We start from the raw sequence: 27,991 nt of genomic DNA, 5'->3' as shown, positions 1-27,991 counted from the left end.
ATGGGCTTCCCTACTCATAAGCTAAGTAAGACAAAAGCCCAAGGAAAGCTTAGTAACTTTATTTGAACACATCACAACTTAATATGTATTCCATCCTGTGTGCCCTCTGCTCTTCAGAATGTTCTCAGCCCCATACACTGAAAACTTTGGAGGGAGAAGGAAGTATGGGTCACTGCACTTGAATACCCTCTGCTTGATCAATCTGTAAACACAAGGGAGATGGTTTCAATGAAAAAAAGGAGTTAACATTTGTTAACTTTTGGAGAACCTTCTCTGGACAAAGTGAAGAAAACCACAACTTAACTGCATCAGCTTCTAAGTATAATAGGTCAGCTATCTGGGGGTGATGCAGTTCTGTAAAAAGTAGATTGTCTTCCTGCCAGGACTACTGGAAAGGAAAAGGGTCTGCTTATGGCAGACTAGCACAGTGGGAAGAAGAAAATGATGATTATACAGCTGAAGGCATGGGGGAACTCACTACAGTAGGAGAGACTGAGCAATGCTGGTGGCACAGAAGCCTTCCTTGTGGAGGGGACTGTTCACACGTCCCACCAGGCAACTGCTCCTACACACACTAGCTGATGCAACACCCACTCCTGTGAGGGGAAGCAGAGCCTCCCTTAGTAGTGAGCGACGTCAGCAGAGGCAGTGCTTCACGGTGACCTTGAGGGCAACACATGAGTTCAGACAACTCATGGAGGGCACCTGTGTCTTCCCCACTTGGATGAGCTACTGTCTCACTGCAATGGTTAAGAGATCACACTTCCTAACAGCAAAAGCGGATTCAGCCATCCACCCATTAAAAAAAAGTTATGCTTACAAAGGGACAGGGCTGGAGAGTTTAGGATGGAACACAGTTGCACAGCCAGCTGGCTAGAGCTCATCCCAGAAGGCACAACAGGCTTGGGCACTGGACTATAAGGCACACATTTGCTGTGGCTGGTGTTCAAAGGCCTTTTTGTTCACAGGTTAGCTACGCTCTTCTATTATTCAGGAGGAGGATCCAAGTCGCTCCTGGGCAACACCTTCCCATCTTAAGAAGTCTTCTCTCCCAACACAAAATGTCATTACATGGAAGCACTGCTGCAGGTTTCTCATTTAAGGACCCATTTCTATCCGTCTGATAAAGCTGATCAGCAGATCCCAGAAATCCTGCCTGAGTGTCTTGCTTGTACAAATAATAAGATGCTGATGATATAAACATGAACAGCCATGATTAGATTAGGCTGCAAGGTGGCAATAGTGAAGTAGCCCCTCTCCCAAGCCCTTAAATGTAAGGGGGAGTTTCTGCCTCTGCATCTGAGGAACGGTACCGACACACACGGTAAGATACTATTTGTACCGTTTTAACATGGGCCCCTTAGCACATGCTGTGGAATGCAAGTGCGGTACTGAGGGCCACCACACGTCGCTGAGCAGCCAAAGCAGCTCCTTGCTCTAGCCTGCACTCACTAGTTCAGAACATCTACATCACTTTCAGACACTGGAGAAGGATCTGGCCGGACACACTCAATGCTTACAAAGAGCTCCTCTGCCCCGCCAACATCTATCTCTTCCTCTTCCAAACTGGCTAACAGTGGAAGCAGCTTGCAGTCCAAGCTGTGCTGCAAAGGGCTCCTGAGCAATGCTTGAGAACAGGGCTTCGTCTCTGCACCTGAAGCCCCCACTCTACAGGAGGGAAACCCTTGGTCCTCGCCACCCATCACAGTGGCAGGCAGGAGGCCAGCAAGCCTTGCAGCCTCTTTCTCCACCACAGGCCATTGCGGCTGAGTTGTCCAACTATCCAGCTGGGCAGAGGCTGGTTTGCAAAAGGCAAGACAGTCTCCACTGGGTTGAGATGTCACAAGAGGAGGATCCCTACAAACAAGGGCTAAAAAGGGACCCCTGTCTGCTGAGCCAGGAGACCCTTTGCTGATCTTGGCAAGAGCAGCCTCTTGCTCCCCTTGTGGGGGACGGCTTCCTGCCTCGATCGACTGTGGACACAGTAAAGTGTCTGCAGAACCATCTCTCTCCTCCGCTCCAGCATTTCCCAGCGGCATCTTCTTTTCTCCTGGTGCAGGGTATGACATAGGCATGCCCTCTGGAGCAGCAGTGCCTTGAGGTTCCCCAGTGGCGGTCTCATCATCAGCCAGAAGCAAATCCAGCATGTGTTCCAGCTCCCCAGCAGAAGCCAGGTTGTTGTCATATTTCTCGTCAGCCAGCTGCTCCAGCATAAACACATTCAGCTCGTAAGGATCATCAACAGCACTATTCTCTTCCTCCAAGGCCACCTTGCTCTCAGCCTGACTGGCCAGGGCCTTCTCACTGAGAGGGGCAGTCTCCAGTTTTGCCGGCAGCAGCTGAGAAGAACTGGGAGGCTGTTGCAAGTCTACAATCTCTTGCTCAAGAGAGCCGAGCTGAGGTGGGGAGCCGTCGTCGGCCAAAACAGGTACAGAGTTTGCTGCTTTTATGGGCTGTGCAGCTGGTGGCTCCTGTACTACCTCCCAGCAGCTGCCATTGATGACTTTCCTGAGCTTGACCCGGCCAATTTGCCTCGCCTCACCGGGAGAACTGGAGCACGGAGACGGCTCACTGGAGTTGCGCTTTCTGCCCTTCGTTGCCTTTGGAAGTGGAGGGGGGCTCCAGATTCCAAGCAGACTGACACCACCTTCTGCCTCATTCTTGCCAAGAGGACTTTTCTGCCGCCACAGGCGTCTGATGGACCTTGAGGCCTTGTTGGTTGCCACAGCATCACAGTCTTCGGTAGCAGAGGATATGGGCAAAGCCTGCGAGGAAAGCTTTGGACGGCTGAGCTTGATCTTCTTTGACTCCTGAGAGCTAGCTAGGGTTTGCTTCTCTCCAGGCCTGGGCTGCAGTGTGTGCAGACTGCCTTTCACATCACTTCCCACCACATTCCGTACTGTTCCTGCTGGATGCTTCCTAGCTTTAGCTCTAAGGGGTTCAGGGGTTGCTGCTGAATCTTCAGCCACCTGCTCTTTGCCTCCACTCAGTGATGCTGCAGCAGGTTTTTGCTTCTTGGTTTCTCTCTGCTCAGCATCACTATTGCGACTCATTGCCTTGGTGCATGGAAGCTTCACTACTGGGTTGTGCTTGCCCGTGATCAGCCAGGATGTCAGGGAGCTACCACTACAGGCAGGGGGAGACTGGATCAGCCTGGCCTCTGGAATGGATATCGGACTGGACAGCTGTAGGCAGTCCCGGTTCAAGCGCCGGCCCCATGCTTTTTTAACCAGCTTTCCTCCCTCGAGCTGCAGTGACTCCAGCTCCGACACCTGTAGCTGCCGGGCAGCTGCAAGGACATCCTGGGCTTCTTCCCGGGACACCTCCATTTCAGAGGTGTAGAGGAAATCAACCAGTTTACGCAATGTCCCAATCTTCAGCCCCCGGAGCTCCAGCACCACCTTATGCCCCTTGGGGGGCATTTCTCGCTCCAAACGCTCTGTGAAGAAGGGGCTGCAAGCGGACAGGATGCAACAGTGAGCTGGGACAGCTTGCCCTGCAAAGAACACCATAATTAGCAGGTACTGTATTATCAATAGATAATCTTCAATAGAACTCCTCTTGGTAGAGGATGAGTTGTCCCTGAAATGCTCCAGCTCCCCAATTAACTTGGGACACTCCAAGTAATATTTCTCAGACATTTCTCTTCATTTAATAAGTAAAGGTATCAGAGGGTTGCAGTGTTTAATCTTCCCTACATATTTCTATTTAAAGAATATATTATATTTTGCAATTGGAACACTGTGACTTGCTTGAAGAGTCCATTCTCAGCAGGGAAATGGAGTGCATCCAACAATGGGTTGTTCCTCATTTATTGCTCCAAGAAAGGACCAATCAGAAACGTCATGCTCCTCCCCAAGTAGGAGGAGCCTCCTCTGGAATCCCAGGTCCAACTGACTAAGCCAACGGTGCATACGTTAAAATGAGGTCCAGAATCATAGGCAACAGAAGACAGGAACAAAGAAAAACAGTATCTCCAGCCTGAATCCCCAGAGAAGAGGGGAACAACTGAGGAAAAAAGTGGTAAGCTTAAGTGTACTAATCACTCAGATAAAATTGAAGAGGAAGGATGCAGAGACCATTGGGCAGGATGGCTGCACTCCATTTCCCTGTTTAGAATGGACACTTCAGGTAAGTCACAATGTTCCATTCTCTAGCAGGGAAGGAGTGCATACGACAGTGGGCCCTACATTGGCTTCAGTCCCACTGGGAGGGCAAATCTCTGCCAATTACATCTTAACTACTTGCTGTGCTATAGCACTCTTTCCCCAAAGGATGCAGACATCAGAACTCAGCTTAAAGTGGCAGATAAAGGAGGAATAAGAGGCCCACATGGCTGCCTGACAAATATCAACCAATGGTGCCAGAGTAGAAAAAGCAGCCGAAGCAGCAGTACTATGCATGGAATGTGCCATCACTCCAGACAGACAACTGAGTAGGCTTGATACATGCACGCTCTAATCCATCTGGTAAGTGTGGAGGAGGAGACCTTGCCCGCCAAGGAGTAGGAACTGAAGGAGATGAAGAAGGGCTCCAATTGGTGAAGACCTTTTGTCCGCCTAAGGTAAATTTTAAAATTTTAATGACACGTCTGAGATCAAGAGTATACCAAGATTTCTCTTTGGCAATAGTGGGATTAAGGCAAAAGGAAGGGAGAAACATTCCCCGAGACCCACGGAAGGTGGTGTTTACTTTAGGAATGAAGGAGGGATCAGTCCTGAGCAAAATGTAGTTAAGAAAAAATTGACACAATTCCTTCCTGACCAAAAGTGTGCCTAATTCAGAGACTCTTCTGGCTGAGGTGATTGTGTCCAACAAGAGAACTTTTCCAGGCAAGAAACAAAGTTCACTGATCTGAGGGGCTCAAAAACGGGGTTTGTGAGAGTCTGAAGAACTAAGTTTAAATTCCAGGTAGAAAACCAATGGATAATGGGAGGACTGAGAAGTACTACTCCCCTCAAAAATCTCTTGATAGGGGTGAAGAATGCTTGACCTTAGGGACACATGACAGAGCCACCACCTGTCTTTTCAAGGTATTGGGTGTCAACTACTGTTTCCTCTAAGGAGCGCAGCTGCACATGCGCACACACCCCAAGCCTCCTGCGCAGCGAGCCTTAACTGCTGCTCACTTCCTCTATGGTGGCTGCTGCTGCTCCCCCGCCCCTGCCTTTCTCCATTGCCTCTTCCCACCCCCGCCTCTCCCCACTCGATCCCACGTGGTGATGGCAGTAAACTGGACTTGGAGGAAGACGATTCCTTCCTTTACAAGAGCCCGAGTGGTGGACAGGGGAGGTGGACTTGAGGGATCTTGTCCAGAGGCCATGCCTCCGCCTCTCTCCACTTGAGCTCTTGTGAAGGAGAGCATCATCTCCCTCTGAATCCCATTTTCTGCCGCTGCCACGTGGGACTGAGTTGGCGGAAAGGGAGAGGCAGAGGGAGCGGGTGAGAAGAGCAGCCGCAGAGGAAGTGAGCAGCAGTTTTCACAAGAGTCCAAGCAGCAGGCGGGGAGAGGCAGGGGTGTGGGATCTTGCCATGCAAATGGGAGCTCAGAAGCTGGGTGCAGAGACTCCCTCCCAGCTCGATGGGATAGATGGCTGCAAATGGGACTCAGAGCCCGAGCAGCAAGTGGGGAGAGCCGGATCGACCCCAATAGCCCAAGGAGACTGGCAGAATTTCAAGGTGGTGGTGGAGATTTTAAAAAATCTGCACAGCGCATCAAGAGTAAGAGTGAGAGTTGTGCAACACTACCTTGATATTCCCACCCAGAACAAAACTCTTTCTGCTTACTGATAAAAATTAGGGGGAACACTGGCTGTCTGGACTGCTCTGTAAGAAGACAAGAATGGAGTAGTAAATGCCAAGGCTGGGGCCATTCCCTTGTAGTAATAATAATAATTTGATTTCTATACCGCCCTTCCAAAAATGGCTCAGGGTGGTTTACAAAAAGAAATAATAAATAAGATGGCTCCCTGTCCCCAAAGGGCTCACATTCTAAAAAGAAACATAAGACACACACCAGCAACAGTCACTGGAAGTACTGTGCTGGGGGTGGATAGGGCCAGTTAATCTCCCCCTGCTCAATAAAGAGAATCACTACAGTAAAAGGCGCCTCTTTGCTCAGTTAGCAGGGGTAGAACCTCTCCTTGAAGCCATCCAGGCATTTAACACATTCTCAGACTACTCTTTTTTCTTTAGGGCCTCCCACTCAACCACCATGCTTTGAGACTCAACCAGCCCTAGTCCGGATGGCGGATGGAACACCCAGGGAAAGAACTAGGCTCTCCCCTAGAGGAAGTGGAGGTTCCACAGACAGTTGGATTAAGTCTGAAAACCACAGTCTGCATGGTCAGGCTGGAGCTACTAGAACTACTTCCACCTCGCACAACCTGATCCTCTGAATTGTTTGTGAAGAACTGCCTGTGGCAGAAAAGTAAACAGGAGGCCCATAGGCCACTAGTGTCCAGGCCCTCGGCCAGAGGACTTTGGAATCTCGAGAAGAACATCAGAAACTTGGCATTGACGGGAGAAGTGAAGAGATCCATTTCCGTAATGCCGATCCTACAACAAATTTCCTGAAAGGTCCTGTGGTTGAGAGACTATTCCCCCTGGTTTATATCCTGCCTGCTGAACCAGTTGGCTTGGATCGTCTGTTCCCCGGATGTGCTCTACTGAAATTGACAGTAGGTGACTCTTTGCCCAGCCAAACAGTAGTGTGGCCTCTGCCATAAGGAACTTGGATTGAGTGCCTCCCTGCCTGTTTACATGAGCTTTGGCTGTGGCATTGTCCATTCGGACAAGAACGGGATGGTGGTGAGCTACTGACTGGAAGCCCAGGAGAGAAAAACGAATTGCCCTGAGTTCCAGCCAATTGATTCTGTGCGACTACTCTTCCTGTGACCACTGCCCCTGTGCTATCCGAGAACTGCAGTGACCACCCCTCCCGAAAAGGCTGCCATCTGTGGTGACCTGAATCTTGTCCGAAGAGAGGAAGGATTCCCTGCTGCTCAGAGATGGGGAAACCCACCAAAGCAGTTACTTGTGGAGATGGGTATTGGACCCCATGCACTGGAGACTATCCCTGTCTTGCCATGGCAGGAGGGCCTACTGGAGCAGACCTGAGTGAAATCTAACACAAGGAATCAGACCTTGTGTCTGATTGTGTCCGAGACCAAGAGACCATGCTTACCAGCAGGTGGATGAGGATGGACAGGTTGGGATTTTGGAGCCCTCATCTTGTAACAAGTCTGCACTACAGACTTTATCCTGAGCTGAGGGAGATACACAAAATCCTGCGCTATATCTGTGGGTGCACCCAGATGAACTATGTGACAGGATGGGTTCAAGCACCAGTTGAAACAGTTCTCTCAGGGTTGTTTAAACCTGATCGAGTGAGAGGAACGAATGGAAGAATTCAAGTGGCCAAACCCCTTTTTTGTCCTTGCTTTGGGAAGAAAGCATAGCGTTCTAGCCAAATTGGATCTAGGTTTATGACCCACCTTCCAGTTCTTTAACCAGAGGTGTTTCGTAAGAGAGACATCTGCAGCAAGTGCCCTTTGCTGAGAACTGAAGTGAATCGAAACTAGCAGCTGCTATCAAGGATGAAGCCTTTAGCAACATGTCTGAACCTTGGCGGAGCTGTGGATTGCCCTGTGGAATGATATCAACTAGTTCCTTAATCCACAGTATGAAGGCTCTAGGAAACAGAGGTAGCCATGGTCATATGCATAGACTTCATGAGACCTGCGCTAAAATCGCAGCATTTGTCCTCAAAATCCCTGAGAAAATCATCCCCATCCTTGGATAATACTGCTCCACTGACAAGAGCAGCCACCAGAGCATTGATTAGGGGTACTTTTAGAAGCTCCATGATGTCATGGGGTACTCTAGAAAGGCACTTTGTGCAAGCAGGGAGAGCCCCGTTTATACATGGAAATTTATATTCCTCTAGGAACACATTCTTAAGGAATTTTGGGCAGGGAATATGGAGGTCAGACTGTTGCAAAAGTTTCTTTTTTGCTCTCTTGTGATGGCTCCCCGAGACCGAGCATCATGGGAGGAATCAAGTTCAAAATGCTGCGTGCCTTACGAAGGAGGGCTGCAAATTCCTCTTGCTTGAAGAGTCTATGAGAAGGAGCAGAACTAAACTCCAACTCATCCAAAGAAAGGTCCTCCCATTCATCATCATCATCATGTCAGATGGCACTCTCTATGAGTTAGAAGACTCAGAGTTGATGCTTTTCTCCAGGTCAGGAGAGGATGGGGAATCGATATTATCGTTAGAGTTTGTGTCAGCCCGGGGCTGGGGGGAGAGTTAGGTCTGACGGGGTGGGAATCTTCCTTTTGGAGATCTGAACCTATCTAATGGATTAGAGAAGCCCCATTCAGAACCCTCTGAAGAGTGGGAGCAAGGTTCGAGTGTCTGCCTAGGGGCAAGTGGCTTGTGAAGAAAGGAGGAGCTATTCGTGTAAAAATTGGATGGCCAAGCCAAAGTGCTACACCCCCTGTGGTGAAGGGAATGTGGTGATCAGAGAAGCCCTTCTTTACTTTCTGCAGCACTATCTGCCTGAGCCATTGCTTAATGTTATTAGGGAGTGGGTTGTCCCCAACGAAGGGGTCCAAAAAGATCTTGACCTCCCCAGAACCAGGGACAGGGTTGAAAATGAATGGAGCCCCTACCCACAGGGGACCACCCTGCCCGAAAATGGGGGTTGCCTCTGTGAGAGCCAGGTGAGCGGTGGAGGCGATTCCCCACCACGGAGGCTGCTGGGCAGCACGGAGCACCGGCTGCCCAGGGTAAACACACTTAAAGATGCCATCTGCCACCACCCTGGAGGCGTGTTCACAGGCCGCACCTGCCCCTACCTCAAAAGAGCTCCCTGCACACCTAAGTAGGGCGCCTCCAGAAGCTGAAGATACTGATGGGAAGCCAGAGCTGATGGGAGTGGGGACTTCTGGAACACACAGCCCTCCTTCCACCTGCCTGAGTAAACAGGCCTCCTGCACTACTGAAGAGTCAGTATGCAAAATGGAGCCTGATCCAGCCACTGTTTTCTTCCTTTTCCTGGGCAGCTCGGGCCTGGAGCGCGCTTGGTGCAGTCATATGTGGTGGAAAGTAGGCCAGCACCCGCAGGGGAGCTGTCTGTGTCACGGGCTGATTTCCTGGTCAACATGCTTTGGCCGGATATCATAAATCTAGAGAGTGTTTTTTGTTGTGCTGGTTGAGAGAAAAATAAGAGAGGTAGGATTGAGAAGTTCCTGTCCGAGAACTTAAGTAGTATGAAAAAGAAAAACTGAAGGAATGAAGAGCACCGTGGCTGCCCTGCTGTTCTGGAGCTAGACAAGCCGGAACTGGGATTCCAGGGGTGGCTCCTTCTGCTCGAGAGGGAACACTTGACTTTTCTGATTGGCCCTGTCCAGGAGCGAGTAATGAGGAGCAACCCACTGTTAGATGCACTCTGTTTCCCTGCTGGAGAAGATTTAGTCTCTCAGCAGCTCAATTAGGTATAACCATTTGCTTCCACAATTCCTTCTGAAGTCACTGTCATTAAGAGAACAATGCAATTACTAGAAAGTTGTTCTGCTTCCTGCTATCCTAGTTTTGAGGCCACTCCAACGCTAACACTGGATAGGATGGATTCTACTTTTTTTTTTTTTTAAGCACACAAACTCACACATGAACTTTCCCTGTGCAAATATGGTCTTGCTTGTTTCAGCTGGGCTTGTATAGAAAAAAATTCAGTAATGAACGTGTGCTCATATTTGTTTGTGGCCAGGCATATTGCCAATCAAAGAACGCTATGAGTATTCTATCCATTCCAACAGGCATGCAGGATACATGTGTAAAAGCCACAGGAACAATTCACCCCTAGTAAAGTACGGTGTGACACTACTGATCATGATAGGAATGTTAAGCACAACATTAAATCAACTGAAGTCAACAGGACCCTAGTTTGGCTGGACTGTACTTTCTCTATTACCATTACATATTTCTGTATAACTCATGTGAAAATGTCAACCTTGGGTATGGTTTAATATTTTAAAAATGAAGGATACCACAGCTCATGCCTGCCTGAGGTTCCTAGTGATTAGAGGAAGGTTGTGGTTATTCAATGGTGAGAGAATGATACTCTGCTCATGCACAGAGATAATAGCCCTATTCACACATTATGTTCAATGCATGAAGAGCAGTACACTCTGTACCATGCATTTGAGGGACCTGTACCCAGGTTCGCTTTTAAAACAAACATGTACAGTCATTCACACAAAAACATGAACATGTGTTCAGACACCTGAATGTACATACACAATATTATGTCTGAAAAGGGTTATTAGTGCTTCATATCTCCCAAGGCTGAGCCATGGTATCGAAATCAGCTTCCGGGGCAAAGCCCTAACTTTAGAGTTCCCCTTCAGAGACGATAGGAAACGACCACTACACTAAAAGCATGAATAAGGAGCACTCTTGTTAATCCTACAGACAAGGTATTCGTCAGGAATCTAAAATACACTTTGAATGATTAGCAGCCACCATCAGAATTCTAGGTGCCAGCTTTTTTACAGAGATGAGCAACTATTTTGAGGTTTGGGCACTGGCACAAAACTTCTAAAACATACAGGCAACCAGGCACCTGGGATTTTCCAATCCCAATATCAATCAATACACCCTAATCCCTTCCAGTTTGACAATAATTACCTTCTGCTTGCAGTACAACATCACAAAATAAGTCAGCCCTCTGCTGGCGATGAAGCTGCAGGAACACCATGCGGAGCAGGCGGGAATTCCGATACAGAATCTTGGGATTCACAGCAGGAGGGCCCATGGCAGCAGAACCTCTCTCTCTCTCTGGAGCCAGATTTCTGTGAAGTAAACACAATCCTGAGAATGTAGTTGCCGCTCTCTAGGAATTCTGCCCTTCGCAGGTGTTCTGCAAGGATCTATGCATGTTTATTCAGAAGTAAGTCCCATTGAGTTCAGTAAGATTTACTTCCAAGTAAGCACCCATTTATTTATTTAACACATTTATACCCTGCCCCTCCAGTACACTACTGCTCAGGATGGCACACAACATCAACAAAACAGATACAATGTGAAGTAAAAGACTAATAAAGCTTAAAAAGTTAAATTAAAAGTTAATAAGCTAAACACTGATAACTATAAAACTAAAAAAATTGGACAGATATAAGGAGCAGATAAAACATTTAAAAGCTTATTTTAAAAGTTGTGCTTGTTTTTTAAAAACACTGAGGGAGGGGGCATGGCAAAGTTCTTCGGGGAGGGTGTTCCAAGCTGAGGGGCCACAGCTGAAAAGGCCTCGTCTCTAGTGTCTACTAACCAGACCTCTAATAGTGGCAGGGGCCATGAGCAGGGCCCGAGATGCTGTGGAGGGCCCTGGCAGGTTCATATGGGCGAATGTGGTCCAACAGGTACCCCGGCCCTAAGTTGTGTAGGGCTTTAAAGGTCAAGACCAGCGCCTTGAATCTAGCCTGCAAGTAGACTGGTAACAAATGAATCTGCTGCAAGATGGGTGTGATCAGGGTCCCCTCTAAGGTGTGCACACATGCCTGCGCTCACAAGTTTTTTCATGTCCGCTCAGTTAATTTTAGATCCCGCTCAGATAGAATCAGGATGGTCCCACTCTGAATGCACATGCGCACAGACTGCCTGCCACCCAAGACAAAACTCATTCCGCACACAGATGCAGAAGATGAGAGAGAACACTGGGTGTGACCCTCGTAAAGCAACTTGCACCCCACAAGCATCCTTGCAGCAGCATTCTGGACCAGCTGAAGTTTCCAAACCATATTCAAGGGCAGCCCCATGTAGAGTGCATTGCAGGAGTCCAATCTGGACACTACCACAGCATGAGTGACATATGACTGCAGCCTTAATTGTATGTTCTAATTTTAACCTCTAGTCATTACACTTAGGAATGATAAAGATCGATGCAAGTTTTCTTCTGAAAGCAGTTCTAAACATGACAAGGCTCAGAGCAGAGGAGATTTGCTCCCTGGAGCTTTGTGAGCAGTTTTCAAACAGACATTGGACTTTGGCGTGGAAGTGTGTGGGAAGGCACACAAGTGGTCCCCCTTTATCTCAAAGGAAACAACCAGCACTAGGAGAAGGTAAGTACTACCCCACTTTTTAAATTTTCTTGGAGGACAGAGCTTAAAACCTCTACTTAGCTGACAAACTGCAGCCAAGACCAAGCTTATAGTAAACAAGCTCCACATATTCTAAATAGCCAATAAAACCAGTTATGAAGGTAGAAAGCTAGCAGGGCAGGGGGTGCTTCCCAGTGTATTGCGTGCATTACTGTCTGCCTGAAGGACAGAAATCATGGGTGTGTGCTCGATGCAAAGAGCTCCTGGCTCTCAGGTAACAAGTTGCTCTCCTCCTGCTAAGTGAGCAAAGAGGCACCTTTTAAAAGTGGTGATTCTTTTTATTTAGCAGGGGGAGATCAACTGGCCCTATCTATCCCCAGCACAGCATCATTCCAGTAGCTATTGCTGATGTCTATTTTTCGATTGTGAGCCCTTTGGGGACAGGGAGCCTTACTTACTTATTTATATCTATGTAAACCGCTTTGGGAACTTTTTGTTGAAAAGCAGTATATAAATACTCATTGTCGTCATTTGTTCCCTCGAAGCCCAGGGGGCAGGACTGGAGAAGCTCAGGCAGGCCGAGAGGTATGTGGGTGAGACCCTCAGGGACATGATAGAGGCATCCCACTCTGAGTCTGACAGCTCCTCTGCTGTCAGGGAGAATAAAGGTCTCAGGGAAGGAAGACATCCATCTGAGGAAGAGGGGAATGCTCCCTTAGTAGGGACCCCTTCCTTGGGCGATGCGCCCATATCTTCTCACAAAGATACTCCTCTGTGGGGTGGGGGCCTCCTAGTAGTGGGTGATTAGATTGTTGGGGCAGAGAGAGATGGGCTTAGGACCTGCGTGCAGACCGCACGGCGACTTGCCTGCCTAGTGCAAAGGTTGCGGACCTCACGCAACACTCAATTGCTAGGCAGGGCTTGGGCGGAGTCAGCTGTTGTGATGCATGTCAGCACCAATTATGCTGGGAAACGCAGTGGGGAGGTCCTGGAAGCCTATTCTAGGCTGCTAGGTAGCATATTGAACCAGATTGTGAGGCACTGGGATACATTTTGGGGCAAGCGAAGCCTGTACAAAAATGGATGGGCTCCACTCGAACCAAGATGGAACCAGACTGCTGGTGCTCAAAATAAAAAAAAAGTTCACAGAGCAGCTTTTAAAATGATGCCTGGGAGATTGCCGACAGGAACTTGGTGGTATCTAGTTAGGGATTAGCAAAATCTCTTAAGGTGCGAGGGTGCAAATGTTTCAGATGAAGCAGAAGGGGACAGAGTAGAATCAGGAGTAGAGCAGACAGACAGCTGGTCAAATGACAGTAAGGGAACTAGCACACGCCAATGCTAGGTAAGAGACTCGGCATACAAATGTTTCTATACCAGTGCCAGAAGCCTCTGAGCCAAGATGGGTGAACTGGGAGTGCCTGGTTGCTAATGAAAACATACACACACACATAAATAAAATGGGCATAACGGAAACCTGGTAGAACAGTGAGACACTGTTTTTTCCTGGTTATGGGGAGGGCATCCGTGAATGATGCGTTGTGAATCACTGCATGCTCCGAGACAGGGCCAATGAAATTCGAGCACCTCATCTATTCCCCGACAACTGCCCCCTGTCACCCAGTTCTGGTCCTGTCTTAGTTCCGGGACAGAACTATAGCTGGCTTATCTGGACCTTCTTTAACTGCTATTTCTCTGTGTGCAAGGGGGGGAAAGGAGTTGCTATCCTTGTGTTCTGGTCTTGTGAGTTCTTTCTTGCGGTTTTGATTCTCCCCCCTTTGCTTGTGCTTTCTCTTCCTCTTCACTTTCCCTCTGCAAAAAGTGTTATGGAGCTGGCGCATACGGGAGACATGTTAAAGGGCTCTCTTTCGGAGGATCCTTTGTCCGATGCTCCCAGGGATTTCCCTATTGTTCCTTCGGGAGCAGGGGAGGGCACAAAGCCGTTGAATGCCTCTGATCTCTCAAAACCAAATGAGGTAGAGAGCAGGGTGGATTTGATTTAAATCAAACTGATTTAAATCACGATTTAAATCACTAGCAGGGTGGATAAAAATCAAAAAAATCCGATTTAAATCAAAAAAATCAGATTTTTTTTAATTTAAATCGGATTTTTTTGATTTTTATCCACCCTGCTAGTGATTTAAATCGTGATTTAAATCAGTTTGATTTAAATCAAATCCACCCTAGTAGAGAGTAACGATCCCATGCAGTCGCGGGAGGAATCGACTAAGCCTATGAAGGCTCTTAAAAAATCCAAGCACCTTAAGGGTGCGGATGGCACAATTAAGAAGAAGAAAGCAAAAAAGGGCGATTCCAAGAAAGCTCCTTTAAGTGAGAGGCTCCAGTTACGAGCCGTCAGGAGCCAGCAGCGAGAAAAGACAACCTCTGCCGTTCCCGCCGAAACTGCGCCTGCCATTTTAACTGCTATTTCGCAGCTTGTTTTGCCCGAGCAGCAGCCTGCGTTGCTGCAGAGAACGGCTGCTTCTGAAACGGCGGTTAATGAAGGAGGAGCTTGATTGGACATTGGCGCCCCGGTGGAACAGGCTCTCAGCAATTCTCGGAACACCGCTGCAGTTGCAAGCCTTATGGTACCGGGGGCAGCCGGGGGGGCTGTTTCCTTGCCTACTGTTGGCCCTAGCGGAGAAGCACGGTCTTCAAAGGAGCTCTCCTGGCTGAGTTCATTCATTGACCGCCACTGTAGAGCGGTGGTTTCTCCCCTCTTGGAGCAGGCTAGCGCTTACAAGCAGGCAGGCACTCACGAGGTTCAGTCAGTACCTACGCCTTCACAGGGGCTTGCGGGGCGTTCCATTTCCTTAAATCCTTCTGCCCCTCACCGTAAAGGCTGTCGGCCATCGTTTTCATCGTCCCCTGGGTCCAGCCCGGGCAGACAGGCTATCCCGGTGGGGGAACGAGTCTGGCTGGCCAGAAGGTTAAGGAAACGCAGGCTACAGGGTCCCTTTGATCCTTCTTCTTCTGAAGAGGAGGACATGCAGGGGCAGGACTTTAGTTTAGCAAAACGTTCGTGTTTAGATGGCAGCACTGCACGGGCACAGCGCAAAGGGACGGAGGTCCCTAGCCAGGAAGCCAGGCAGGCGCCCACGTCCACCCAGCAGGAAATCAGTACTGCATTGCTCCCACAAGCTGTCCACCCCCACTCTACCCAGCATTTGTCCAATGTTAGAGGTTCGGGTTCGAGTTCAGCCACCTCTGATAAAGAAGAGGGCGAACTCTCGGACTAACAGACGCTGGCTGACAAGCCTTCCACAACTAGGCTATTTTCTGTGGCAGAGTTTGAGGTGTTACTGGCCAAGGCCAAGAGAGCTATCAAGGACGTATCTAATGAGACCTCCCCTAATCCGACGCCCGGGTTGGATCAGGAAGTTTTTCCATCCACATCTTCCTGTCCGGCCACGGTTCCCTTTCCTGCTCTATTTAAAGAAGTAATGTTGGCGGAATGGGGGGTGCCGGTGGCATCTAAACCCGCTCTCTATTTCCCTAAAAAGCTGTACAACTTACCATCTGACATTATGTCTCTATTGGCAGTTCCTGTTGTTGACGCCCCAGTGGCCCAGCTGGTGACGGGCGCTTTGGTTAACAAAGAGGGCGAGGAGTTCCTCAAGTCCCCGGAGGAAAAGAAAACGGATCATCTCCTGAGGAAAAGTCATGAGGCCTCGGCGACAGTTATCAGAGTGGCAGCCACTAATTCGGTGTTCGCAAGGGCCACTATTTTGTGGACCAAGGAACTGGCAAAGCTTGTTCCCCCTGAAAATACAAAGCTTAGACAAGGTTTGAACAAAATTGCCAGGGCATCTGCCCTTATGGCAGATTCTAGTCTGGACTGTTTACAGCACGCGTCCAGATCAATGGCCGCTACTGTGGCGGTTAGAAGGGGGTTGTGGCTGCGCCACTGGAGAGTCGATTCTAAGTCCAAATCGACGTTGGCGGCTACTCCTTTCCGTGGAGCGAAACTGTTCGGGGAATCGTTAAGCCGCTCTTAGTAGAAACGCAGGACAAGAAAAAGGCAATGCCTGTGGGGCGTGGGGACGCTAGAAGACAGTTTCGGTCAGGCTCGGGTTTTCAGAGTTCCTTTCGTCCCTACAGAACGTTCAACCACCCTGGTTAGTTTGGAGTCCGTGATGGCTTCAGAGACCGAGACAGAGACTTCCGAGGACCTCAGTACAAACAACCTTGGTGCCAATCCTGAAACACCAAACCCAGGGGATCGGGACGTAAGATGGGTTTCTATGGAGCTCCTCAGGAACGTCGAAACCGTAAGCAATGACTCCTGCCCCGTCGGGGGCAGGTTGCTGGACTTCGCACACATCTGGAAGGGGTCCACCACAGATCAATGGGTTTTAAATACGGTTTCCCAGGGTTATGTCATAGATTTCGCTTCTATTCCCCCCAACTCCTTTCTCAACACGCCAGTATCCAAGGATCCCCAGAAAAGACAACTGATGTTGGAGGCCATCAGCCATTTGTTAAAAATTCAGGCCATAGAACCTGTTCTGGCATCCCAAAAGTCAGATGGAGTGTTCTCGCTTCTTTTTCTCGTCCCGAAGAAGGACGATTCCTGGAGGACCATTCTAGACCTAAAAAGGCTAAATCGGTACGTGCGGAAGAGGCATTTTCGCATGGAGTCCTTCTGTACCATCAAGTCAGCCATTCTCCCGGGGGATTGGCTTGCCTCCCTGGATTTGTCAGAAGCGTACCTGCACGTACCGATTCACCCTTCCTCCCATCGGTTCCTAAGATTTGCATATGGTCACCAGTTGTTCCAGTACAGGGCCCTTCCGTTCAGGCTGTCGTCAGCGCCAAGGGTTTTTACAAAGCTTGATGGTGGCGGTCATTGCCCACCTCAGGGTACGGGGTGTTCACGCATACCCGTATCTCGACGACGTTCTGGTCTGTTCGGCCTCAAACACTCAAGCAGCATGGGACGTGCACCTTACGGTTCAGGTGCTGCAGTCCCACGGCTTCGTGATAAATTCCAACAAGAGCCACTTGGTCCCCTCCCAAACACTGGTGCACCTGGGGGCTCTCTTCAATATGAGGAGGGCGTTGGTCAGCCTCCCAGCAGAGAGGAGAGAAAAGATTCGCCAGGCCATCTCTCCTTGTTTGCACTCATCAAGAGTTGCATTGATGCTCCTGGCTCGCATCCTGGGCCTAATGATTGCCTGCCTGGAATGCGTGCCCTGGGCGAGATGGTATTCCAGGCCTCTTCAATGGCTCATTCTTCCACACCAGGAGACCATTATAGAGAGAAGAAACCGGTGGGTGAAACTCCCCCAAGAGGTACGGGACTCTTTCAGGTGGTGGACTTCTGCGGCCCTGCAGCAGGGTCTTCAGTTGGACACGCCGGAATGGGTAATAGTTACTACAGATGCCAGCCTCTCCAGTTGGGGTGCGCATTGCAACTCTCGCCAGGCCCAGGGCAGGTGGAAATCGGACGATCTGAAGCACAACATCAACTGGCTGGAGCTGAAGGCAGTTCGTCTGGTGTTCTGGCATTTCCATTTCCTTCTGGAAGACCGGCATGTTCTGGTTCGAACCGACAATGTAACCACCAAGGCGCACATAAATCATCAAGGCGGTACCCAATCCAGGTCTCTCATAAGGGAGTCCAATCGACTGTTCCTGTGGGTGGAGAAACACCTCAAGTCGGTAAAGGCGGAACACCTCTCAGGGGTCCTAAACTGCCAAGTGGACTGGCTCAGCCGGCAGTTCCTGGATCCGGCAGAATGGTCCCTCCATCAGGACGTATTCCAGCTTTTGACTCAAAAATGGGGACGGCCAGTAGCAGACATGTTTGCCTCTCCCCGAAATGCAAAACTCCCGAGATTTTACTCCAGACACCTATGCCATCAGGCAGAGCAGGTGGACGCCCTGGTCTCCAAATGGCCGAGGGGGCTACTGTACACCTTTCCCCCCATTACAATTCTGGGGGCGGTCATCAGGAAGCTGATGGTCGAAAAAGCAGAGGTGGTCCTGATAGCCCCTTTCTGGCCAAGGAGACCATGGTTTTCTGACCTGATGTCTCTGTCCACTCAAAAACCATGGCCTCTGCCTTTGAGGCAGGACCTATTGAATCAGGGTCCCAATTACCACCCAGATCCGGAATGGCTCCGGCTCCACGCTTGGAGATTGAGCGCCAAAAGTTGATCAAAAAGGGTTACTCCACCCGAGTCCAGGACATTATTCTGGCGGCTCGACGCCCGTCTACAACAAAAATTTATCAAATGACGTGGCCGGTTTTCTGTTCCTGGGCACGTAACTCTGGTGTTAATCCTCTAAAAGCAGGGGTTCAGGACGTGTTGGGTTTCTTACAGGCGGGAGTTGAGAAGGGTCTCCGTCCAGGTACTCTGCGCCGCCAAATCTCTGCATTGGCTTCTGTGCTAAGCATTTCCCTGGACGACTCTCTTCATCTACATCCGGACATTCGTAGGTTTCTGAGGGGTGCGATCAATTTGTTCCCACCACCAATCCATAGGTTTCCCACCTGGGATTTAAATAAGGTATTTACGGCTCTCACTAAGGCTCCCTTTGAACCGTTACGACTAGTATCCTTAAAGCTCCTGTCCTTCAATACTTTATTCTTAGTGGCTATTACATCCACTAGGCGAGTCTCAGAGCTCGCGGCCCTTTCCATTAGAGACGAGCTCTGCATCTTCCAGAAGGAGGCAGTAATTTTAAAACTAGACCCTACCTTCTTACCAAAGGTGAATTCCATCTTTCATCGCAGTCAGGATATTGTATTACCGTCCTTTTGCCCTAAGCCAAAACATCCTAAGGAAAGAGCCTGGCACACCTTGGATGTGAGAAGGGCCCTTAGGGTCTATATCAAACGGACACGGGTTTTCAGAAAGTCAGATTCTCTCTTTGTTTCCTTTCTGCCTTCATCCTTAGGCTCCAGGGTCTCTAAGGAGTGTCTGGCTCGTTGGCTAAGAGGGACTATCGCCTTGTCATATGAGTCCTTGCAATTAACGGTTCCTCGGAACATCACAGCACATTCAACCAGGAGCGCAGCTGCGACAGCAGCCTTTTCTGCTAGGGTTCCCCTGGAACAAATTTGTAGGGTGGCCACATGGTCGTCAGATTCGCCATTTGTTAAACATTATAAAATTCCGTCCTCTTACGAGGCTCAGGCAGCGGCTGCCCGTACAATTTTACAGAAGGTAGTTTAGTTATCCGCTTCCCACCCTTACTGCTCTGAGCTTGGGTATGTCTCATCATTCACTGATGCCCTCCCCATAACCAGGAAAAAGAAACATTGGTAGACTTACCGTGAAGGGTTCTTTTTCTGGTATGGGGAGGGCATCCGGCCCACCCGCGGATGTCAATGGGAGGCATATGGGGTGGCGGAGCAACTCCTAGGGTTTTAGCGCATTGTATCCCTTTTTATTCTCACCTTTTTGGCCTTTTCCTCGTCTCTGCTGCTTTTCTGCTGTTTTTTCATTTCCAAGGTCCAGATCCAAGGTTTTTAAAATTTCTCCCTGGTGAAATACATTTGCTTCCAGAACCAGCATATTTCGAGTTCCAATTCCCTACGCTCCGAATGACCAGAACTGGGTGACAGGGGGCAGTTGTCAGGGAATAGATGAGGTGCTCGAATTTCATTGGCCCTGTCTCGGAGCATGCAGTGATTGACAACCCATCATTCACGGATGCCCTCCCCATACCAGAAAAATAAACCCTTCACGGTAAGTCTACCAATGTTTCTATTCCTGGGTACAAACCCTACAGAAAAGACAGGGGCTGGGTGGGTTTGGGGTGGTGGTCGAGTAGCACGGCATATTAAAGAAGGAATAGAATCCAAAAACCCAGAAAACCCAGGAGGACCAGAATCCTCCTCAGAATCATTATCGATGACAATATGAGGACTGAAAGGAAATGTGTTACTAGGTGTGTGCTATTGCCCTCTCGATCAAAATGCTGAGAATAACCTGGAGTTGGAGAAGCAAATCAGAGAGGCATCAAAGAGAGACAGAGCTCTAATAATGGGTGACTTCAATTACTCTCACATAGACTGGGCAAATTCACATTCGGGTATTGACAGAGAGGGCAAATTTCTAGATGTGCTAAATGACTGTGCCTTAGGACAGTTGGTCCCTGAACCAACCAGAGAGAAGGCGACCTTGGATTCCATCCTAAGTGGTGCCTAGGACCTGGTGCCAGATGTCAGAGTTGTAGAACTACTGGGGAATAAAGTAATCCAGTTCAGCTTATATGCGAGTGAAGCACTGCCAAGGAAGTCTAGCACAGATGCTTTGGACTTCAGAAGAAGAAACTTCTCAAAAATGAGGGGACTGGTAAAAAGGAAGCTGGAAGGGAAAGTCAGGAGGGTCAAATTGCTCCAGAAAGCATGGAACCTATTCAAAACCACAATAATAGAAGCCCAGTTGGAATATATACCAAAAAGGAGGAAAGGTAGCACCAAGTTCAGGAGGACACCAGCGTGGCTAACAAGTAAAATCAGAGAAACTATAAAAGGGAAGAATTCCTCCAGAAAATGGAAGTCCTGCCCAAATGCGCACAGAAACGAACAAAAATTCTGGCAAAAGTAGTGCAAGGAGACAATAAGGGATGCAAAAAGGAAGAGCATACACCGGTAGCTAGAAATGAGATGCATATAGCTAGAAATTTCAAAGGGAATAAGAAAAACTTATCTATCTATATCAGAAGCAGAAAACCTGCCAGAGAGGTGGCTGGAACATTAGATCAAGAGAGCGTGAAAGGGATTATTAAGGAAGATAAGGACATTGCAGAAAAGCTGAATGAGTTCTTTGCATCTGTCTTCACAACAGAGGATACTGACCATACCCACTCTGGAACAGAGCTTTTTAGGCTTGGAGACTGAAGCACTGGGCCAATTTGGAGGAGGCGAGAGAGCATATTCTAAACTGTCTTCAAGAACTAAAAATTAACACATCACCAGGGCCAGATGGCAGCTATCCAAGAGTTCTGAAGGAACTCAAATGTGAAATTGCTGATCTCCAAGCAAAAAATATGTAACTTGTCTCTACAATCATGCTCTGTACCTGAGGACTATGTGGTCACTAAGAGTTGATACTGACTTGACGGCACTTAATCACTAGAGGACTGGAGAGTAGCTAATGTTACTCCAATTTTCAAAGAGGGATGGGAGGTGGGAAGGGATCTGGAAAATTACAGGCTAGTTAGCTTAACTACTGTGCCAGGTAAACTGATGGAAAACTTACTTAAGGACAAAATTGATAAGCATATAGAAGAACAGGCCTTGCTGAAAGAGAACCAGCATGGTTTCTGCAAGGGCAAGTCTTGCCTCACTAACCTTCTGAAGTCAGTGTTCTCTCTAATTTTTTTCATCTGTGTGCAGAATGAGTTTTGTTCTGGGCGGCATTATCAAGGCAGTGTGTGCACATGTGCATTCAGAGTGGGGCCTTCCTGATTCAACCTGAGTGAAATCTAAAATTAACTGAGCAGCCATCAAAAAAAGTGTGAGTGCGTGTGCATGCATACACCTTAGAGGGAACACTTTTTGGAGATCTCTGAAAGTGTCAACAGGCATGTGGATAAGGTGATCCAGTTGACATAGTATACTTGGACTTCCAAAAAGCTTTTGACAAAGTTCCCCACCAAAGGCTCTTGAGTAAACTTAGCAGTCATGGAGTAAGGGGACAGGTTCATGTGTGGTTTGGTAACTGGTTGAAGGACAGGAAACAGAGGGTTAGGAGTAAGTGGACAGTTCTCATAATGGAGGAATGTAAGAAGTGGAGTCCCCAGGGATCTATACTTGGGCCAGTGCTCTAGTTCATAAATGAACTATAGATATATAGGTACAGAAATTGAATTAATAATAATAATAAATAAATAAAAAATAAAATAAAATGATCTCAAAGTTGGGGTAATCAGTGAAGTGTCCAAATTTGCAGATGACACTAAACTATTTAGGGTAGTGAAATCCAAAACAGGCTGCGAGGATCTCCAAAAGGATCTCTCCAAACCGGGTGAGTGGGCAACAAAATGCCATATACAATTCAATGTAAGCAAGTGTAAAGTGATGTATACTGGGGCAAAACTCTCCAACTTCCCATATATACTGATGGAGTCTGAGCTCTCAGTGAATAACCAGAAGAGAGATCTTGGGGCCGTGGTGGACAGCTCATTGAACTTGTCTATTTGGTGTGTGGCAGCTATGATTCCATGCTAGGAATCATTAGGAAGGAGATTGAAAATAAAAATGCTATATTATAATGTCCTTATACAAAACTATGGTGCAGCCATAGTTGGAGTACTGCATGCAGTTCTGGCCACCTTATCTTAATAAGGACATTGTAGAACTGAAAAAGGTGCAGAAAAGGGCAACCAAGATCATCAGGGGCCTGGAGCACCTTCCTTATGAGGCAAGACTACAGCATCTGGGGCTTTTTGGTTTGGAAAAGAGGTGACTACAGGGAGACATGAGAAAGGTGTATAAAATTATGTATGGAGTAGAGAGAGTGGATAGAGAGAAAAATTTCTCCCTCTCTCACAACACTAGAACCAGGAGTCATCCCATGAAACTGAAGACCAGGAAATTTAGGACCAACACAAAGTACTTTTTCACACAGCACATAATCTATGGAATTCTCTGCCATATAGTACAGGATTCAAAGCATAAATTCTTATTCTGAAACAAGCAACTAGAGGTTATTGCTTACTTCACAATTAGTATCGTGCCATTCCATGGTACCATACAGGAACACACTGCTATTGCAGTGCATGCCTTACTGTGGAAGAAATCGAAACAATTTCGAGCCAGTGTGGTGTAGTGGTTAGAGAGTTTGACTAGGACCAGGGAGAACAAAGTTCAAATCCCCATTCAGCCATGAAACTCACTGGGTCGTTCTGGGCCAGTCACATATCTCTCAGACTAACCTACCTCACAGGGTTATTGTGAGGATAAACACAACCATACACAGCTCTGGGCTTCTTGGAGGAAGAGTGGGATATAAATTGAAAAATATAATTTAAATAGGGGATGATCTCCTAAAGTTCAGGGACCATGAAATACATAAATTAAGAATTACTTATATGCTTATTGTGGGTAAACACACAAACACTTGCCACAAAAAGAGAATGATGAGGATATAATCAACTCAGTCTACCTTGCCAGATGAAGTTAAACGAATGGCATTTGGCTAAAAAGAACACCCCATCCCCAATGGCCAAGAGTTTAGAAGAGGGGCAAATAAGAGAGGGATAACAGTCTCAGCTCTAGAAAATACACACTGGGGGAATCCATCAGAATGTATTTTATTAAGAACCAGGAGGAGGTTTTTTACAATGAAAGTCAAATTTAAGTCTTCCTATGACAGTCAGATTGGGCAAAAGCCCAATGAATTTTCAGACTGATATAGACAAGTGTCATGCTAGATCTGGTTCAGTTGTTTTCTGCAGTCATCAGAACTTGTCCCTTTCTTTAAAGCATCAGAAGTTGGCACAGCTGTACAAAGAACACCCTGAACCGAGAATAATTTCTTTCTCAGTGCCTAACTGTGCTATGCCCTGCAGTTTCACAAACTTTAAACATCAGGTGACAATTTATTATTTAACACACCTCTCACACACAAAGACTATTTTAATGGAACTGACAGCAACCAGGCAACCTCCCCTTTGCCTTCACCTCAAAAACCCAAATGCTATTAAACAGAAAAGCAACAAGAACTAAAGCAAAAAATAACTGAGCACATGAACCAAACAACCACCAGGGTTCGACTTCCAGCTCTAAAAACAGTTGCCAAAAAACAACTTGCTCAGGCATTAAAAGATGTCAATGCTGCACTTGCAGAAATAACAACCAATAATTTGCAAGAAACAAACCAACTAATGTACAGTGCAACACCACCACCACCACCACCACCACCAGAGCTCGGATATAAGATCAGTGGACCTGTCAAAAAAGAAAGTAGTACATCACCTAAATGGAAGATTAGATTAGAGAATAAAATCGCCAGGCTTAGATCAGATGCTAGTAAATTGAAAGATATGAAAGACAGGAAGCTGAAGAATGAAAACACCAAACAGTATCTGATCCAAAAATACCACCTAGATTCAAGGAGAATTAGAGAAGTCCTGGAAATAATAAAACAGCAAATAACAGCAGTGTCAAAGAAGATTAGCAGATACGAAGCCAGAATTACACAACACAGGCAGAATCTCCAATTCCAATAGAATCACAGATGTTTCTACCAAAGCATAGAAGGAGAAACTACAAGAAACATAGAAACACCAAATAAAGAAGAAACAGTGCAATTCTGGGGGAAATTATGGGATAATCCAATAGATTATAATAAAAAAGCAGGCTGGGTGAAAGAGGTTGAAAAATGTAACCAACAAATGCAAGATCTAATAACACCAGAATTAATAAGTGAAAGAGCAAAGAAAATTAAAAACTGGACTGCACCAGGCGACGATGAACTGCATGGCTTTTGGCTTAAACACCTAACAAGCCTTCATAAACAACTATCAAAACAGTTCAATCACATTTTGCAAGGAGGTGATATTGAACAATGGCTAACTACTGGGAAAACTCATCTCATAATGAAACACCCAGCACAAGGTGCAGTTCCAAGTAATTATAGTTCGATAACCTACCTGCCAACCATGTTCAAATTATTAACTGGAATAATAGCAGACGAAGTAATGCAACACTTATTAACTAACAATCAGCTTCCAGTTGAACAGAAAGGAAATTGCCCGAACACCAGAGGCACAAAAGACCAGCTGCTGATTGACAAAATGATTTTAGAAAATTGCAAGAGAAGAAAAACAAATCTAAGTGATGCATGGATTGACTACAAGAAAGCCTTCGACTCATTGCCTCACACATGGATACTAAAACGTTTAGAAACAACTGGTGTCAGCAAAAACATTCAGATATTTATTTAAAAAGCAATGAGCATGTGGAGTACACAGTTAACAATCAATGGTGAGACACTTGGACAGGTTAGCATTAGAAGAGGCATTTTCCAAGGGGACTCACTATCCCCTCTGCTGTTTGTAATCGCCATGACTCCACTTTCACAAATACTAAACAAAACAGGCCTCGGATACCAAACATCTAAAACATCAAGTCAAATCAACCATCTGCTGTACATGGACGATCTGAAGTTGTATGGAAAGTCCCAGTCAGAAATCAAATCACTGCTAAACACTGTCAGTATATTCAGTAGCGATATAGCAATGGAGTTTGGACTAGACAAGTGTGCTGCTTTAATAATGAACAGAGGACAAATAACAAAAACAGAAGGAATAGAACTGTCCAATGGAAGCAAGATCAAGAACCTGGAAGAGAAAGAACATTACAAATACTTGGGCATTTTCCAGGCTGATAACATTGCACACACTGAAGTTAAAAGAAAAATTGGAAGTGAATACATCAGGAGAGTTAGAAAAATCCTCAAGTCCAAACACAATGGCGGGAACACCATACAAGCCATAAAGACCTGGGCTATACCTGTTATCAGATACACTGCAGGAATAATAAACTGGACCCAGGCAGAGCTAGAGACGCTAGATCGTAAGACCAGGAAAATCATGACCACCGATCATGCTCTACACCCCCGCAGTGATGTAGATAGGCTATACTTCCCTTGCAGCTCAGGTGGAAGAGGAATGCTGCAAGTCCATCAAACAGTAGGAGGAGGAGAAAAGAGACCTTGAAGAATATATAAAGGACAGGGAAGATGATGCACTTCAAATGGTCAATAACAAGAAACTATTCAACACCAATGAAACAAAGCAGGCCTACAAGAAAGAACCAGTCAAGAACCGAGCAGAAAAATGGAAAAATAAGCCATTGTATGGTCAATATTTGCACAATATAAGTGGAAAATCAGACACCACCAAGACCTGGCAATGGCTTAAGAATGGCAACTTGAAGAAAGAAACAGAGGGTCTAATATTGGCTGCACAAGAACAGGCACTAAGAACAAATGCAATAAGAGCAAAAGTAGAAAAAACCAACAACAAACAGCAAGTGCCGCCTTTGTAAAGAAGCAGATGAAACAGTGGACCACCTAATCAGCTGTTGTAAAAAGATCGCACAGACTGACTACAAACAAAGGCATGACAAGGTAGCAGGGATGATACACTGGAACATCTGCAAAAAATACAAGCTACCTGTAGCCAAAGATTGGTGGGACCATAAAATTGAAAAAGTGGTAGAAAATGAAGATGCAAAAATATTATGGGACTTCCGACTACAAACAGACAAACATCTGCCACACAATACACCAGATATAACTGTAGTCAAGAAGAAAGAAAAACAAGTCAAAATAATCAACATAGCAATACCAGGGGATAGCAGAATAGAAGAAAAAGAAATAGAAAAAAATCACCAAATACGAAGATCTACAAATTGAAATTGAAATGCTGTGGCAGAAAAAGACCAAAATAATCCCTGTGTAATTGGCACCCTAGGTGCAATTCCAAAATAACTTGAAGAGCACCTCAACACCATAGGGGCCACAGAAATTACCATCAGCCAATTACAAAAAGCAACTTTACTGGAAACAGCCTATGTTTTGTGACGATGTCTATAATAACAGCAACAACATTGATAATAAAATCCAGCCATCCCAGGTCCTTGGGAAGGACTCGATGTCTGGATAAAACAAACCAGTCAATAACACCTGTCTGACTGTGTAAATAAATAAATAATAGAGCTTTAGTGTCTTTAACACCTACATACTAAGCCAAAACTGCAAAATAGAAGTTCTGATTCATTGGCCTCTTATCCCAGTTCTGGGTCTAAATTCTCCCCCAAGCAAGAATATAATAGAGCCACCATCAGGACAGGAACAACAGTCACAGCCCCTCATTTCTACCCAAGGGACTTCATTCACATCCCAGGTAGGGCAATAGTTGGTTTTTATACTCTTTCAGGCTCAGTAACTGGCTTTGTTTTATATCATTATCCAGGGTTTCAAATGGTAGCATGGTAACTTGTTTTAAAACATTTCTAGCCCACCTTTCTGCCACATGGACTTTCAAGGCAGGCAGCGACTACAATATAGCAAAAATGCCACAGCAAAAACACAAACAAATCAGACAAAAAACACTGCAGCCTAAACACGGCCGTTTACCCATCTTAGATTCCTACTATCAGGCAAAAAGTCAGCAGATACACATTTTAAACGCGTGGCACCAAATAAGTAAGTAAAGCAAGTTTCTTCTTACTTGAGAGTCTGAAGAAACTTCCACTTTCTTCTGTCTAGCCCAGCTTCACTACTCCATTGCCTCGAACATGCTCATCCTATCTCATTAACGGTACTTCTCGCCTCGGGAATTCATCCGCTTCCCTTCTGCGGACCTCTTGAGAGCGCTTCCTCCCACCTTCCTTAAAGGGGCTGCCCCCAACTTTTCTCTCCCTTGCGGCACCTGCCACTGACCAAGGCAGGTATCTGCCTGTCTGGTAAGGGCGGGGGTAGCACATGCAGCAGTAGCCCCAAAGAGCAATGTCGCGCGACCCCTTCCCTGGTCCCCGACCGCGCCACGATGCCAGGAAAAGAGGGGGAAACAAGCCCGCAGGCGCCGACCACACCTCCTCGCCTCTCCCTTTGCGAAGTCTCAGAAACAGCCAATGAGAGGCTGCGGCCCCAACAAATAACAATGGAAGCTCGCTTTGGGCGGGAGGAGCAATGATTCTTTTTTACAACCGCGGCGGATAAGTAGATAGGAGAAACTGGGGTTTCTAAGGCACTATGTAGGATTTTTTTTTATCTATTTATGGATTTTAAAATGTCTTTAACGATTTGGTTGACAAGTGTTTTGAAGGAAGCAGACAAAAAGGAGTAAAAAGCCAAGTTTCCCTCCTCCAACTTCTTAAAGTTGCCAGCACCCCCTTTCTCCTTGCGTTTTTCCCCCT

General features: G+C 46.9%; 1 protein-coding gene across 2 annotated transcripts; it reads right to left on the bottom strand.

The window, feature by feature from the left end:
• Positions 1-43: 43 nt before the first annotated feature.
• Positions 44-27,682, bottom strand: BTBD18 (BTB domain containing 18). 2 transcript variants are annotated; one of them, XM_053287545.1, is made up of 4 exons: positions 27,304-27,682; positions 10,694-10,857; positions 1,521-3,496; positions 44-202 (listed from the first exon to the last, which is right to left on the bottom strand). In XM_053287545.1, the coding sequence occupies exons 2-4, from the start codon at positions 10,818-10,820 to the stop codon at positions 170-172; spliced, it is 2,136 nt and encodes a 711-aa protein (XP_053143520.1). In that variant the 5' UTR covers positions 10,821-10,857; positions 27,304-27,682; the 3' UTR covers positions 44-169. The 2 variants fall into 2 exon arrangements, with proteins under 2 accessions (XP_053143520.1, XP_053143519.1); XM_053287544.1 differs by having other exon boundaries at positions 44-3,496.
• Positions 27,683-27,991: the final 309 nt, after the last annotated feature.

The sequence above is a fragment of the Hemicordylus capensis genome, chromosome 1, assembly GCF_027244095.1.
Source record: "Hemicordylus capensis ecotype Gifberg chromosome 1, rHemCap1.1.pri, whole genome shotgun sequence".
Lineage (NCBI taxonomy): Eukaryota > Metazoa > Chordata > Lepidosauria > Squamata > Cordylidae > Hemicordylus > Hemicordylus capensis.
Note: the sequence above shows the minus strand (reverse complement) of the source record. Positions and strands in the feature narration are given on the sequence as shown.